Genomic DNA, 15,249 nt, shown 5'->3' on the forward strand with positions numbered 1-15,249 from the left:
AACAGATGTTGTAATGATCTGACTGACAAAGGCTTCAAAGCAACTATTATAAAAGTGCTTGAACAAACAAACATAAACATTCTGGAAACAAATGTAAAATAAAAAGTATCAGCAAAGAAATAAAAGATACGAAGAAAAGACCAATGGAAATTGTAAAACTAGAAATTAGAATACCCAAACCTTTCCCATCAGAATTTAGAAAAAGATCCCCCAAAAATGAACAGAACTTGTGGAACAAGTTAAGAAAAAAAGGTGTGACATTGTGTCATCAAAGCCCCAGAAGAAGAGAAAAATGCAATGCTGAAAAAATAATAAAAACAATGCTGAAAACTTCCTAAATTTGGTGAAAGACATAAATCTACAGATTCAAGGAGTCGAGTGAATTTTACTAGTAATAGGATTAACCCAAATAAATCCATATCTGGACACATTGTAAACTGCTGAAAACGGGAGACAATGAAAGCATCCAGAGAAACATTGATGCTGTACTTTTAGGGGAATGATCATTCAGATGACCTGGAGCCATGGAGTCCAGGAGGCAGTGCTGTATTTTTAAAGTGTTGTTAGAATCAACCCAGAATGCCGTATGTGGGGAAACTAGTCTTCAGGACAGCTGGAGTTTGAGGAGTGGAGAGCTCTGCCCACATTGAACGACAGATTGAAAGCCCCTGAGAAGATGATGGGGCGGAGTGCCACCAGCAAGACGGCAGAGTAGGCGATACCAGTCCTCATCCGCCCATAAACACAACAGTTAACCACCTGTCTATATGAGGGCACATCCCTGTGAGGGACTGAGAGTCCAATAAGAACCTGTGGGAACACAGTAGAACAAAAAGAATAATTGCACAGAAAGGCTTGCTGGGGAGATGGCCTTAGCTGAGCTATCAGAAGACAGCTAGGAACAAAGAGGGCTGGTATCTATCAGTCACATGGTCTCCTCTGAGAGGACCCATCAACCTCTGCTGCTGAGGAGCTCTGCAGCCCCCAGGACAGCTCAGGGCTCCATACAGCTTTTAGAGCAGAGGACCCCACATAGTGACTTGGCCTGGCGCTCACTGGCCTGCTTTGCAGAAGACATTGGCAGCTTTCGCTGTGAAGGTAAGCAACAGCCATTGCTGCCTCGGACCCTCCAAAAGAGCGTCTGCCGTGCCACCCTGGGACCAGGCCTGCCAGTTGCCTTCCCCACCCAGTGCATACCCCAGATCCCAGAGCTCTGGCTGCATTGGGCACACACACGCTTTAGTCCCCAGCTCCATGGTAGCGCTGTTCTCGTGTGCCCCAGACACTGGAGGCCCTGCTGCGGTGGACTAGCCAGCAGCCAGAACTGGAGTTGCCATCACTCTGTGAGCATCTGCTTCTGCACCGTGGGGCCTACACAGATACCAGTATGACCGCTACCATGAGAGTGACCACTGCTACCTGGTGCCAAGGGGCTCCCTTAGCCACGCTATCCCCCTGGGAGAGAGAGCAGAAGGTGCCCAGCAGCCTTCACCACTGAAGACCCCAGTGCCCCCACAGCCACTTCAGCCAGGGGTTGAGGACACCTGAGGCCTTGGCCGGTGCTGACCCAGGTGGAGCCGCACAGAGCCATAGCCGAACCACCACGTCCCATCTGGTGTCCTTGCACCTACTTGCAAGTGAAGGTCTGTACTCAGCAAAGTCAGGCTCTAATGACTAGAAGAAATGACGGCGCCATCAGATGCACAGTATCAACACAGGCTACAGCAGACACGGAAAAGCAAGGAACCATGGCACCACCAAATAAGCAACCATTTTCAGTAAGTGACCCCCAAAGAATTAAAGATCCATGAATTGCCAAAAAAATCAGCAAAATATACTTTAAGGATTTTTGGTGACCTTCAAGAAACAATTCAATAAAATCAGGAAAGACAGCATATGAACAAAATGAGAAGTGCAGTAGAGAAATAGAAATAATAAGAACCAAACAGAAATTCTGGAGTTGAAGATACAACAAATGAAAGAAAAATGTAATAGAGAGCATCAAAATCAGACTTGCTCAAGCAGAAAAAAGAATCTGTTCATTTGAAATTATCCAGTCATAGGAGCAAAAAGCAAGAAGAGTGAAAAGTGTAAAGAAAGCCTATGTGAGTTATAGGCAGCAGGAAGCAAGTGATCTGCATTGTGGAATCCCGGAAGGAGAAAGCACAGAAATCCCCACGTCTGGGAAGAGACATACACAACCAGGAATATGAGTCTCACAGGTCCCCACACACAGCCCAGAGAAGACTTGATCAAGACACAGTAAAATAAAACTCAAAAAATCCAAGACAAAGAATTTGGAAAGCAGCAGGAGGAAAAAAACACGAATTCATATCTTACTTGGGAATGTTAGAGGCTTTCTGCAGATTTCTCAGACACCTTGCAGGCAGGAGAGAGAGGAAATAATATAATTAAAGTGCTGAGAGGATGAATCTGATACCCAAGGATACTTTAATTGGCAAAACTGTTCTTCAGGAAGATTTTTCAAAATCTTTCCTAGATTAAAAAAAAAAAAAAAAAAGTTGCTGGAGCGCCTCACTGCTGTGTCTGCCTCACAAGGAATGCCAAGGGGAGCTCTTCAAGCTGAAGTGAAAGGGCAGTAATTAGTAACATGGAGACACGTGAGGATAAAATCCGCTGGTAAAGTGCACATGCCGTCATCCAGAATAGTATATAACGGTGGTGTGTAATCTCTTAATTCTAGTAAAAACATTTAAAAAGTATTAAAATAACTAGAGTAATTTTAATGGATACACAATACAAAAATGTACATTGTGACATCAAAGACATTAAATGCATGAGAAAGTAAAATTGTAGAGTTTTGTATATAATCAAAGTTAATAAGTTAAAATAGACTGTTACAATGATATTTTAATGTGAGCCTTATGGTAATCACAAAGTGAATACCTGTAGTAGATGCACAGAATATAAACAGTGCTTACCACTATGGAAAACACCATCTAATCACAAAGTACGCCAAGCAAAAGAGGAAAAAAGGAACTACAAAACAGCCAGAAAACAGCAAAACAGCAATGTCGTCGATTCTTACTTTTCAGTAATTACATTAATTGTAAATGGATTAAGTTCTCCAATCAAAAGATATGGAGTGACTGAATGGATTAAAAACACAAGATAAAACTATATACTCTCTACAGGAGACTCGCTTCGACTTTAATGCCACCCTGAAAGTGAAGGGTGGAAAAATATATTCCAAAGTACAGGAATAGCTATCCTTATGTCAGACAAAAATAGACTTTAGGCCAAAATTTTTATCGAGAGACAAAAATCATTTTATAATGATAAAGAATCAATTCACCAAGAGGATATAACAATTGTAAATATATATATGCACCCAACATTAAAGCACCATGATATATTAAGCAAACATTAACAGATTTGCAGGCAGAAATAGGCAGCAATGCTCCAGTAGTAGGGACTTCAATACCTCTACTTTCAACAATGGATAGATCATCCAGACAGAGACGGAACAGGAAATATTGGCCTTACACACCACTTTAGAACACATGGACCTAACAAGTGCACCTGGAACCTCCTCCCAAGAGGTAACGTATCAGATCACAAAACACGTCTTCACATGCCTGAGAAGGTTAAAGTCACATCAAGTTATCTTTCCCACCACATTGGAGATCGGTAACAGGAAGACTGGAAAATGCACAAATACATGGGAATTAAACAGCACTCTTTGGAATAACCAGTGGGTCAAAGGAGAAATCGAAAGAGAAATAAAAATATATCTTGAGAAATGAACATGGAAACAGCATACTGAAACTAATAGGATGCAGCAAAAACAGTTTTAAGAGGAAAGCTTAGACCACATTAAGAAACAAAAATCTGAAACAAGCTAACTTCACACCTCAGGAACTAGAAAAAGGACTAACTCATGCTTATAGCAGAAGAAAGAAAAAACGGGCAAAAATGAATGAACTAGATGATAAAAATGTAGAAAATATCAATGAAACTAAGAGGTAGTTTATTGAAAAGTTAAACGAAATTGACAAATCTCAAACTAGACTAAAAAATGACTAATAAGATTAGAATTGAAAGAGGAGACATTACAACTGTAATACAAAGAATCATAAAAGACTACTGTGGACAATTATAATCTAACATATTTGGTAACCCAGAAAAAAAAAATGGTGTAAATTCCTAAAAGCATTGCACAATCTACCGAGACTGAATCCTGAAGAAACAGAAAACCTGAGGAGATTAAGTCAGTACTCAGTAATGTCCCAACAGTGGGAGTCCAGGACTAAATGACTTCACTGGTGAATCCTACCAAACATTTAAAGAATAATTAATAGTAGTCCTTCTCGACCTCTTTCACAAATAAAATTGAAGAGGAGGAGACACTTGTAAACTCATTTTACCAGTCCAGCATTGCCATGACAACAAAGCTAGACGAGGACACGACAAGAAAAACAAAACTATAGGCTAGAATCCTTGCTGAATAGATGCAAAAGTTCTCAACAAAATACGAGCGCTATAAACTCAACAGCACATTTAAAAAATCATACACTGTGATCATGAGATTTATTCTTGAAATGCAAGGATGGTTGAATATAAGCAAAAAAAACAAGTTGACCCACCACAATAACAGAATGAAGGGTAAAACCACAATCATTTCAATAGATTCAGAAAAATTACTTAACAAAATTCAACAATCTTTCATGATAAAAAAAAAAAACTTAAAAAAAATAAGGTATAGAAGAAATGTACTTCAACATAATAGAGGCCATATACATAAGCCCCACAGTTAACTCAGTGGTGAAAAGCTTAAAGTTTTCTCTGAGGTTAAGAACAAGACAAGAATACCCACTCTTACCACTTCTATTCAACGTTGTGCCCGAAGTCCTAGCCAGAGCAGGTAGGCAAATAAAAGCACTAAAATGGATTATAATTAGAAAGGAAGAATAAAGTTGTGTCTGTTTGCAGATGACATAATCTTACACATATAAAACCTTAAAGTTTCCACTAACGCGGTTAGAACTAATAAATGAACTCAGTGAAGTTGCAGGGCACAAACTCAACATGCAAAAATCAGTTGTACTTCTTACACTAACCGTGAACTACCTGACAGGTAAATGAAAAAAGCAGCCCCATGTACAGTAGCATGAAAAACTAACTTTGGAATATATTCACTAGGGAGAGGAAGCCCTGAACATTGAGAACTGTGAAACCGTGGTGATAAAGATGGAAATAAAGGGAACGTTCCCTTGTGCCATTGGGTTGGGAGAATTGGTAAAATGGCCATACTCCCAACCGTCTACAGCACATGTGTCAAACACAAGGCCCGAGGGCCAAATCCGTCCCGCCAGGCCTTGCAATGTGGCCCGCACCGCACTGTCATCACTGCACTCCGCTGCGTTTCCATCACAATGACAGTTTATGACTGTTCAGTAAACCATTCGGCCCGCGATTTAGGCTGGATTTTAGATTTTGGCCCCTTCTCTGATTGAGTTCGACACCCCTGGTCTACAGAGTCAGTGCAATCCCTGTCAAAATTTCAATTGCATTTTTCACAGAAATAGGAAAAACAACCCTAAAAAGCATATAGAATCACAAAAGACCCCAAATAGCCAAAGCAATCTTGAGAAAGAATAAAGCTGGAGGCATCTCATTTCTTAATTTCAAACTCTATTGCCAACCCACAGTGACAGACAGCATTGACTGGCATGGAAGCAGGCACAGGGACTAGCAGAACAGGATAGCGAGCCCTTACACATGTGGTCAGTTAGCCTGGAACAAGGTGCCAGCGCACACTGGGGGAAATGGAGGCTTTTCAGTAACGGTGCTGGGAAACTGGACATCCACATGCAGGAAAATGAAAGTGGGTCCCTACCTCTCCCGTTAAGAAAAATCAACTCAAAATGGATAAAAGACTTAGGCATAAACCTGACATCATAAAACTCCCAGAAGAAGACAGGAAACCTCCTTGATATTGGGGTGACAATGATTTTTTTGGCATCTGACAACAAAAGCACAAGCAACAAAAGCAAAAACTGTACATGGGACAACAGCAAACGGAAAAGCATTGGCCCCACAGAAGCACCATCAACAAAATGAAAGGCAGCTGCGGGACCAGAGGACGCATTCGCAAGTCATACATCTGGTAAGGGGTCAGAAACGAAAATACGTAAGGGCCTCACAGCTCAAGAAAAAGCAACAACCGGTAATCCGGTGGAAAACGAGCAGCGCACAGACAGTGCGCCCAGAGGCGCACAGATGGCCTGGGAGAGGCGCCGCGGACGGGTGCCGAGCGTCACCTGGCACCGTGAGGATGGCTCTGTGAGGATGGCTGCTTTTAAGGTGGTTTTGGGTAGTTGTTTCACAGTAGATGAGCCCTGGCCGGTTTGGCTCTGGATAGAGCATTGGCCTTTGGATCAAAGAATGCCGGGTTCGATTCCAGTCAAGGGCATGTACCTTGGTTGCAGGCTCCTCCCCGGGCGGGGCCCTGGTCAGGGCTGGTGCAGGAGGCAACCAATCGATAGTTTCTCTCACATCAATGTTTCTCTCAGACCCTCCCTCTCCAACTCTCCCTAAAAGTCAACAGGATCCTATCCTTGGGTGAGGATTTAAAACGGCAGTAGATGACGAGCTGGAGGATGTGGGGAAGGGAGCCTGTCCAGTGGGTGAGGATGTACATTGGTGCAGCGCTACGGAGGCTCCCCAGAAAACAGCACTGTCTTAACCCAGCAGTCCCTCCGGGTGCGGCCCGAGGAGGTGGACCCTGTCCCCCAGGGACAGCACACCTGCGTGCTCCCCGCAGCACCGCTCCAACAAGACGACACGGGGTGAGCGCTGGAAAGGGGTCAGCCTGGAGAAGAAGGAAGTCCTGCCGTTGTGACAGCAGAGGAACATGGAGGTCATTGTCCACAGAAATAAGCCGGAGAAAGACTCAGTTATGTGTGCAAGTCGGGGGGGGGGGGGGGGGGAAAAAATAAAGTTGAACTTGGAACCAATGAGAGAAATGGCAGTTGTCGGAGGCACAGTTTGAAGGAGAAGCATTTGACCATCTCAGTAAATGGAGGGAAACATTTAATCAAATTCAACGTTCATTCATGGCTTTGCTACGTGTTATAGGACATACGCCTTCATTTAAATATCAAACAAACTCAAAGCAGAGCCCTTCTGTGTGGTGCAGTCATGCCCACAGAGAGGCGGGCCTGTCGGTCTGGGTGGTTGCTGTCTGCGGTGAGTGCTGTGCGGTGTGTGCACTGTGTGCTGTCTGCGGTGAGTGCTGTGCGGTGTGTGCGCTGTGTGCTGTCTGCGGTGAGTGCTGTGTGGTGCGCTGTGTGCTGTCTGCGGTGAGTGCTGTGCGGCGTGTGCACTGTGTGCTGTCTGCGGTGAGTGCTGTGCGGTGTGTGCGCTGTGTGCTGTCTGCGGTGAGTGCTGTGCGGTGTGTGCACTGTGTGCTGTCTGCGGTGAGTGCTGTGCGGGGTGCGCGCTGTGTGCTGTCTGCGGTGAGTGCTGTGCGGGGTGCGCGCTGTGTGCTGTCTGCGGTGAGTGCTGTGTGCTGTGCGGTGTGCGCGCTGTGTGCTGTCTGCGGTGAGTGCTGTGTGCTGTGCGGTGTGCGAGCTGTGTGCTGTCTGCGGTGAGTGCTGTGCGGTGTGTGCACTGTGTGCTGTCTGCGGTGAGTGCTGTGCGGTGTGTGCACTGTGTGTTGTCTGCGGTGAGTGCTGTGCGGTGTGTGCGCTGTGTGCTGTCTGCGGTGAGTGCTGTGCGGCGTGTGCACTGTGTGCTGTCTGCGGTGAGTGCTGTGCGGGGTGCGCTGTGTGCTGTCTGCGGTGAGTGCTGTGCGGTGTGTGCGCTGTGCGCTGTGTGCGGTGAGTGCTGTGCGGTGTGTGCGCTGTGCGCTGTGTGCAGTGAGTGCTGTGCGGGGTGTGCGCTGTGTGCTGTCTGCGGTGAGTGCTGTGCTGTGTGGTGTGTGCACTGTGTGCTGTCTGCGGTGAGTGCTGTGCTGTGTGGTGTGTGCTGTCTGCGGTGAGTGCTGTGCGGTGTGTGCACTGTGTGCTGTCTGCGGTGAGTGCTGTGTGGTGTGCGCTGTGTGCTGTCTGCGGTGAGTGCTGTGCGGGGTGCGCTGTGTGCTGTCTGCGGTGAGTGCTGTGCTGTGTGCTGTCTGCGGTGAGTGCTGTGCTGTGTGGTGTGCGAGCTGTGTGCTGTCTGCGGTGAGTGCTGTGCGGTGTGTGCACTGTGTGCTGTCTGCGGTGAGTGCTGTGCGGTGTGTGCACTGTGTGCTGTCTGCGGTGAGTGCTGTGCGGGGTGCGCTGTGTGCTGTCTGCGGTGAGTGCTGTGCGGTGTGTGCGCTGTGCACTGTGTGCGGTGAGTGCTGTGCGGTGTGTGCGCTGTGCGCTGTGTGCGGTGAGTGCTGTGCGGTGTGTGCGCTGTGTGCTGTCTGCGGTGAGTGCTGTGCTGTGTGGTGTGTGCACTGTGTGCTGTCTGCGGTGAGTGCTGTGCTGTGTGGTGTGTGCTGTCTGCGGTGAGTGCTGTGCGGCGTGCGCGCTGTGTGCTGTCTGCGGTGAGTGCTGTGCGCTGTGTGCTGTCTGCGGTGAGTGCTGTGCGCTGTGTGCTGTCTGCGGTGAGTGCTGTGCTGTGTGGTGTGCGCTGTGTGCTGTCTGCGGTGAGTGCTGTGTGCTGTGCGCTGTGTGCTGTCTGCGGTGAGTGCTGTGCGGTGTGTGCGCTGTGTGCTGTCTGCGGTGAGTGCTGTGCGGCGTGTGGTGTGTGCTGTCTGCGGTGAGTGCTGTGCAGTGTGTGCGCTGTGTGCTGTCTGCGGTGAGTGCTGTGCGGGGTGCGCTGTGTGCTGTCTGCGGTGAGTGCTGTGCTGTGTGGTGTGCGCTGTGTGCTGTCTGCGGTGAGTGCTGTGTGCTGTGTGGTGTGTGCTGTCTGCGGTGAGTGCTGTGCGGTGTGTGCACTGTGTGCTGTCTGCGGTGAGTGCTGTGCGGGGTGTGCGCTGTGTGCTGTCTGCGGTGAGTGCTGTGCGGTGTGCGCTGTGTGCTGTCTGCGGTGAGTGCTGTGCGGTGTGTGCACTGTGTGCTGTCTGCGGTGAGTGCTGTGCGGTGTGTGCACTGTGTGTTGTCTGCGGTGAGTGCTGTGCGGTGTGTGCGCTGTGTGCTGTCTGCGGTGAGTGCTGTGCGGCGTGTGCACTGTGTGCTGTCTGCGGTGAGTGCTGTGCGGGGTGCGCTGTGTGCTGTCTGCGGTGAGTGCTGTGCGGTGTGTGCGCTGTGCGCTGTGTGCGGTGAGTGCTGTGCGGTGTGTGCGCTGTGCGCTGTGTGCAGTGAGTGCTGTGCGGGGTGTGCGCTGTGTGCTGTCTGCGGTGAGTGCTGTGCTGTGTGGTGTGTGCTGTCTGCGGTGAGTGCTGTGCTGTGTGGTGTGTGCTGTCTGCGGTGAGTGCTGTGTGGTGTGCGCTGTGTGCTGTCTGCGGTGAGTGCTGTGTGGTGTGCGCTGTGTGCTGTCTGCGGTGAGTGCTGTGCGGGGTGCGCTGTGTGCTGTCTGCGGTGAGTGCTGTGCTGTGTGCTGTCTGCGGTGAGTGCTGTGCTGTGTGGTGTGCGAGCTGTGTGCTGTCTGCGGTGAGTGCTGTGCGGTGTGTGCACTGTGTGCTGTCTGCGGTGAGTGCTGTGCGGTGTGTGCACTGTGTGCTGTCTGCGGTGAGTGCTGTGCGGGGTGCGCTGTGTGCTGTCTGCGGTGAGTGCTGTGCGGTGTGTGCGCTGTGCACTGTGTGCGGTGAGTGCTGTGCGGTGTGTGCGCTGTGCGCTGTGTGCGGTGAGTGCTGTGCGGTGTGTGCGCTGTGTGCTGTCTGCGGTGAGTGCTGTGCTGTGTGGTGTGTGCACTGTGTGCTGTCTGCGGTGAGTGCTGTGCTGTGTGGTGTGTGCTGTCTGCGGTGAGTGCTGTGCGGTGTGTGCACTGTGTGCTGTCTGCGGTGAGTGCTGTGTGGTGTGCGCTGTGTGCTGTCTGCGGTGAGTGCTGTGCGGGGTGCGCTGTGTGCTGTCTGCGGTGAGTGCTGTGCTGTGTGGTGTGCGCTGTGTGCTGTCTGCGGTGAGTGCTGTGTGCTGTGCGCTGTGTGCTGTCTGCGGTGAGTGCTGTGCGGTGTGTGCGCTGTGTGCTGTCTGCGGTGAGTGCTGTGCGGCGTGTGGTGTGTGCTGTCTGCGGTGAGTGCTGTGCGGTGTGTGCGCTGTGTGCTGTCTGCGGTGAGTGCTGTGCGGGGTGCGCTGTGTGCTGTCTGCGGTGAGTGCTGTGCTGTGTGGTGTGCGCTGTGTGCTGTCTGCGGTGAGTGCTGTGTGCTGTGTGGTGTGTGCTGTCTGCGGTGAGTGCTGTGCGGTGTGTGCACTGTGTGCTGTCTGCGGTGAGTGCTGTGCGGGGTGTGCGCTGTGTGCTGTCTGCGGTGAGTGCTGTGCGGTGTGCGCTGTGTGCTGTCTGCGGTGAGTGCTGTGCGGTGTGTGCACTGTGTGCTGTCTGCGGTGAGTGCTGTGCGGTGTGTGCGCTGTGCGCTGTGTGCGGTGAGTGCTGTGTGCTGTGTGGTGTGTGCTGTCTGCGGTGAGTGCTGTGTGCTGTGTGGTGTGTGCTGTCTGCGGTGAGTGCTGTGCGGTGTGTGCACTGTGTGCTGTCTGCGGTGAGTGCTGTGCGGTGTGTGCGCTGTGCGCTGTGTGCGGTGAGTGCTGTGTGCTGTGTGGTGTGTGCTGTCTGCGGTGAGTGCTGTGTGCTGTGTGGTGTGTGCTGTCTGCGGTGAGTGCTGTGCGGTGTGTGCACTGTGTGCTGTCTGCGGTGAGTGCTGTGCGGTGTGTGCGCTGTGCGCTGTGTGCGGTGAGTGCTGTGTGCTGTGTGGTGTGTGCTGTCTGCGGTGAGTGCTGTGTGCTGTGTGGTGTGTGCTGTCTGCGGTGAGTGCTGTGCGGTGTGCGCGCTGTGTGCTGCGGTGAGTGCTGTGCAGTGTGCGCGCTGTGTGCTGTCTGCGGTGAGTGCTGTGCGGTGTGTGCACTGTGTGCTGTCTGCGGTGAGTGCTTTGTGGTGTGTGGTGTGTGCTGTCTGCGGTGAGTGCTGTGCGGTGTGTGCACTGTGTGCTGTCTGCGGTGAGTGCTGTGCGGTGTGTGCACTGTGTGCTGTCTGCGGTGAGTGCTGTGTGGTGTGTGCTGTGTGCTGTGTGCGGTGAGTGCTGTGCGGTGTGTGCGCTGTGTGCTGTCTGCGGTGAGTGCTGTGCGGTGTGTGCACTGTGTGCTGTCTGCGGTGAGTGCTGTGCGGTGTGTGCACTGTGTGCTGTCTGCGGTGAGTGCTGTGCGGTGTGTGCGCTGTGTGCTGTCTGCGGTGAGTGCTGTGTGCTGTGTGGTGTGTGCTGTCTGCGGTGAGTGCTGTGCGGTGTGTGCGCTGTGTGCTGTCTGCGGTGAGTGCTGTGTGCTGTGTGGTGTGTGCTGTCTGCGGTGAGTGCTGTGCAGTGTGCGCGCTGTGTGCTGTCTGCGGTGAGTGCTGTGCGGTGTGCGCGCTGTGTGCTGTCTGCGGTGAGTGCTGTGCGGTGTGCGCACTGTGTGCTGTCTGCGGTGAGTGCTGTGCGGCGTGTGCTGTGTGCTGTCTGCGGTGAGTGCTGTGCTGTGCGGTGTGTGCACTGTGTGCTGTCTGCGGTGAGTGCTGTGCTGCGTGTGCACTGTGTGCTGTCTGCGGTGTGAGTGCTGTGCGGTTTGTGCGCTGTGTGCTGTCTGCGGTGAGTGCTGTGCGGTGTGTGCGCTGTGTGCTGTCTGCGGTGAGTGCTCTGCGGTGTGTGCGCTGTGTGCTGTCTGCGGTGAGTGCTGTGCGGTGTGTGCACTGTGTGCTGTCTGCGGTGAGTGCTGTGCGGCGTGTGCACTGTGTGCTGTCTGCGGTGAGTGCTGTGCAGTGTGTGTGCTGAGTTGTTGGAAGGGAGCTTCGGGGAGGAGGAATGCAGGAGACGGCAGTGTCACCACTGGTTTTCCTGGCCGTCATGTAAGGCAAAGCTATTCTTACGCCAAATACAGCAGTTTTTACTAAATAAATGCTCCTCAGTTTGTCGTATGCCTTCGGTTTATTCCAGAATTCTGAAACAATTTTTATTTTGCAATAAGTATTTTGTTCTGTTTATAGTTCTTTTGGGGGCGAGGATTTGCCAGTCTTCTTACCCACCAATCCTGGAACTCAGTCATTTAATTTTTACCTGAGTTGGTTTTTTTCTGAGCTAATGGTTTCATGTGTATGGGTCTGTGTTATCTGCCCAGGGTTGCATGACAAGGTATTCCAAAAAGGCGACCTCACACGACAGAGTCTGTTCTCACGGCTCAGAAGCTGGAAGACTGAAACGAGGAGCCGGCGGGCTCTCCTCGTGTCTGCACTTTGTCTTCCCTGTGTGTGTCCGTTAGTGATTTAAATAACAGGGACAGAGTCTTCATTTTTAAAACGATAGCAGCTTCTTCCTTGGTATGTGCGGAGCGCTTTCTCTCTGAGAGACCGGTGTGAGGATACGCGGCACCACCATTCCTGTCAGCGCCCTCCTGGAGGCCTGGATAGTCCCGTGCGGAGGGGAGGGGAAAGGAGGGATGGAGGGAGAGGAGAAGGGGAGAAAGAAGTAGCAAAAGGAAGGAAAAGCCACAGGATTGAAGAAGCCTAGGCCTGCCTCACAGATTAGGCTCTGCAGCAGTGGTTCTCAACCGCTAGCAGGGTTTCCTGAGACCATCGGAAAACACAGATATTTACATTACAGTTCATTAACAGTAGCAAAATTACAGTCATGAAGTAGCAACGAAAGTAATTTTATGGCTGGGGGTCACCACAACATGAGGAGCTGTATGAAAGGGCCGCGGCATTAGGAAGGTGGAGAACCACTGCTAAGTAGAAATAAGTGCATAATTCCTGTCGTGTAGTAAGATGCTCAGAGCTGAATGGCGATTCTGATTTCTTAATGTAATTCAGTGTTGGTGTACATAAAAGGGGATGTTCCTTGTTAGCATTACCACTTCTATTAAAAATTTGGACAGAATAAGATAACTTCTCTTATTCTAAGAAGCCCTGGCTATAACATTTATTGTATTGGGGCAAATTATAACTCAAAGCACATGTTTGTTAAAAATTTCCCTGTTTGGAAGTTGATGCATCAGAGGAATGGAGAGGAGCCCAGCGTGTGGGTGCTGCCCGGCGTGCAGGGCCGTTTGGGCAGCTGGTGCCAGGTGACCAGGACCAGCGGGCGGGCACAGCGGCACCTCTTCTGTGTCTTCCAGACCCAGCTCCCTGCAAAGACCAGTCGTCCTTGAAGGAAAAGCCCGGCGCCCCGGCGAGTGTACAGCCTCCGAAGCCACCGGGCTCCGGGGACACCCCCGCGGGCACACAAGCCCCTTCAGTGCCACCCTCCCCTCCTGTGACTGCTGTGCCCCAGGACACGGCCGCACCAGCTGCTGGCCCCAGGCCAGAGCCGGCAATGGGGGCTGCCGTGCAGGCAGGCGCCCCCGTGACCTCTCAGGGGATGGCCAACGAATGTGCTGCACCCCAGCCCCTGGCACAGACTCAGGACGCACAGCTTGCTGCAAGGCCCCTGGATGTGGCCCCAGGGCCCTGCGCCTCCCCTCCAGCGGCCCCCCATCACCCTGCAGGCCTCGGGGAGCCCGCCTCAGCCAAGGAGGCCGACACCCGGATGGATGCCCCGCCAGCTCCGGCCCCTGTGCCCAGTGCCTCCGGCGAGACCCCTCAGCCTGCCCCGGGCCCGTCCCTCCCTCCTCTCCCCAATGCGGTGGGAGCTGTCAGCCTGGCTGCCCCCCAGCTCCCAAACTCTCCTCTGGGGCCCAGCACCCTCCCCCAGCCGCTGTCAGCCTTGGAGTCGGACGGGGAAGGGCCACCTCCCAGGGTGGACTTCGTGGACAGCACCATCAAGAGCCTGGATGAGAAGCTGCGGACTCTGCTCTACCAGGAGCACGTGCCCACCTCCTCCGCCTCGGCCGGGACCCCGGTGGAGATGGGAGACCGAGACTTCACCCTGGAGCCCCCGAGAGGAGACCCGCCCTGCACAGAGACCTCCATGGGGGACCTGGCCCTGCCAGCCCAGCTGGTGGTGAGTGCTGGCCGCAGAGGTTCCCTCCTGGTCAGGGGTCTGTGCGGGGTGGGCCAGCTCTGCCTCCCTCCAGCCGGCTGCCTGCTCGGAGGCTCACCTCTGAGCCCGACCTGCCCGGGGTGTTTTGCAACCAGTGGCAGTCTGGGGGCCGCGGGGTGTGAGTGTGTGAGCCAGGACCCACTGGCCAGTGTGTGGAGGGAGCGCCTGGGCCGGCCGGCTCCAGCCTGGCAGAGACAGCGGGTGGGAGAGCGGCACAGTTAGCTTCAGGGATGGCAGCAGTGAGGCTTCCGGCTCCTTCCTCTCTGTTTCTTCCTGCAGCTGGATCAGCCCGGACTGGCGCTGGGGCCGGCAGCTGCACTGGAGCAGACCACAGCCTCGCCAGGGACAGGTGACGAGCCAGTGGCCGGCCCGCCCCAGGCCTGAGGGCACGGTCACCCCCCTCCCTCCACAGCGCCTCACATGGGGACCAGACAGGGCAAAACCCGTCATGGGGCCTTAGCGCATGCTTGTGTGCCTGAGAGAGTCCATGTCTGTGGGCACGGCAGGCCCTCCTCAGCGCAGCCGGCTCCTTCCAGCCAGGGTGTTGTCACGTGTGGGTGCGGCTCAGGCCAGGCCAGGCCCCCACACAACAGCTCGCTCTACCTGGTCATTCACTCCGCACAGTAGCTCTGGGCGTGCGGCTTAGCAATAGCAGGCTGTGACCTGCTCTGTATGGCACAGGCAGCCTGGCATGGCATTCCCGACACAGGCAGCCGGGCACAGCTGGATCTGCACCTACCCGGGCTGCATGAGACCCGTCCGTTACCAGACCCATCAGGGAGACAGGTGGCACCATCAGTGGTAGAGGCACAGGAGACAGGTGACACCATTGGTGGTAGAGATGGCAGAGAGAGAGGTGGCACCATCGGTGGTAGAGATGGCAGAGAGAGGTGGCACCATCGGTGGTAGAGATGGCAGAGAGAGGTGGCACCATCGGTGGTAGAGATGGCAGAGAGAGGTGGCACCATCGGTGGTAGAGATGGCAGAGAGAGGTGGCACCATCGGTGGTAGAGATGGCAGAGAGAGGTGGCACCATCGGTGGTAGAGATGGCAGAGAGAGGTGGCACCATCGGTGGTAGAGATGGCAGAGAGAGAGGTGGCACCATCGGTGGTAGAGATGGCAGAGAGAGGTGGCACCATCGGTGGTAGAGATGGCAGAGAGA

The 15,249-nt window shown here is 52.6% G+C and overlaps 1 protein-coding gene across 12 annotated transcripts in view; it reads left to right on the forward strand.

Moving 5' to 3' along the window:
• The window catches only part of WNK2 (WNK lysine deficient protein kinase 2), a 120,967-nt gene that overhangs the window by 69,396 nt on the left and 36,322 nt on the right, over positions 1 to 15,249 (forward strand). For all 12 annotated transcript variants that reach the window (XM_045578758.1, XM_045578760.1, XM_045578763.1 and 9 more), the window contains 2 exons: positions 13,224 to 14,047; positions 14,366 to 14,435. In XM_045578758.1, coding sequence (XP_045434714.1) covers positions 13,224 to 14,047; positions 14,366 to 14,435 — 894 coding nt within the window. The remainder of the gene's footprint in view (positions 1 to 13,223; positions 14,048 to 14,365; positions 14,436 to 15,249) is intronic.

The sequence above is a fragment of the Pipistrellus kuhlii genome, unplaced genomic scaffold (assembly GCF_014108245.1).
Source record: "Pipistrellus kuhlii isolate mPipKuh1 unplaced genomic scaffold, mPipKuh1.p scaffold_m20_p_102, whole genome shotgun sequence".
Taxonomy (NCBI): Eukaryota; Metazoa; Chordata; class Mammalia; order Chiroptera; family Vespertilionidae; genus Pipistrellus; species Pipistrellus kuhlii.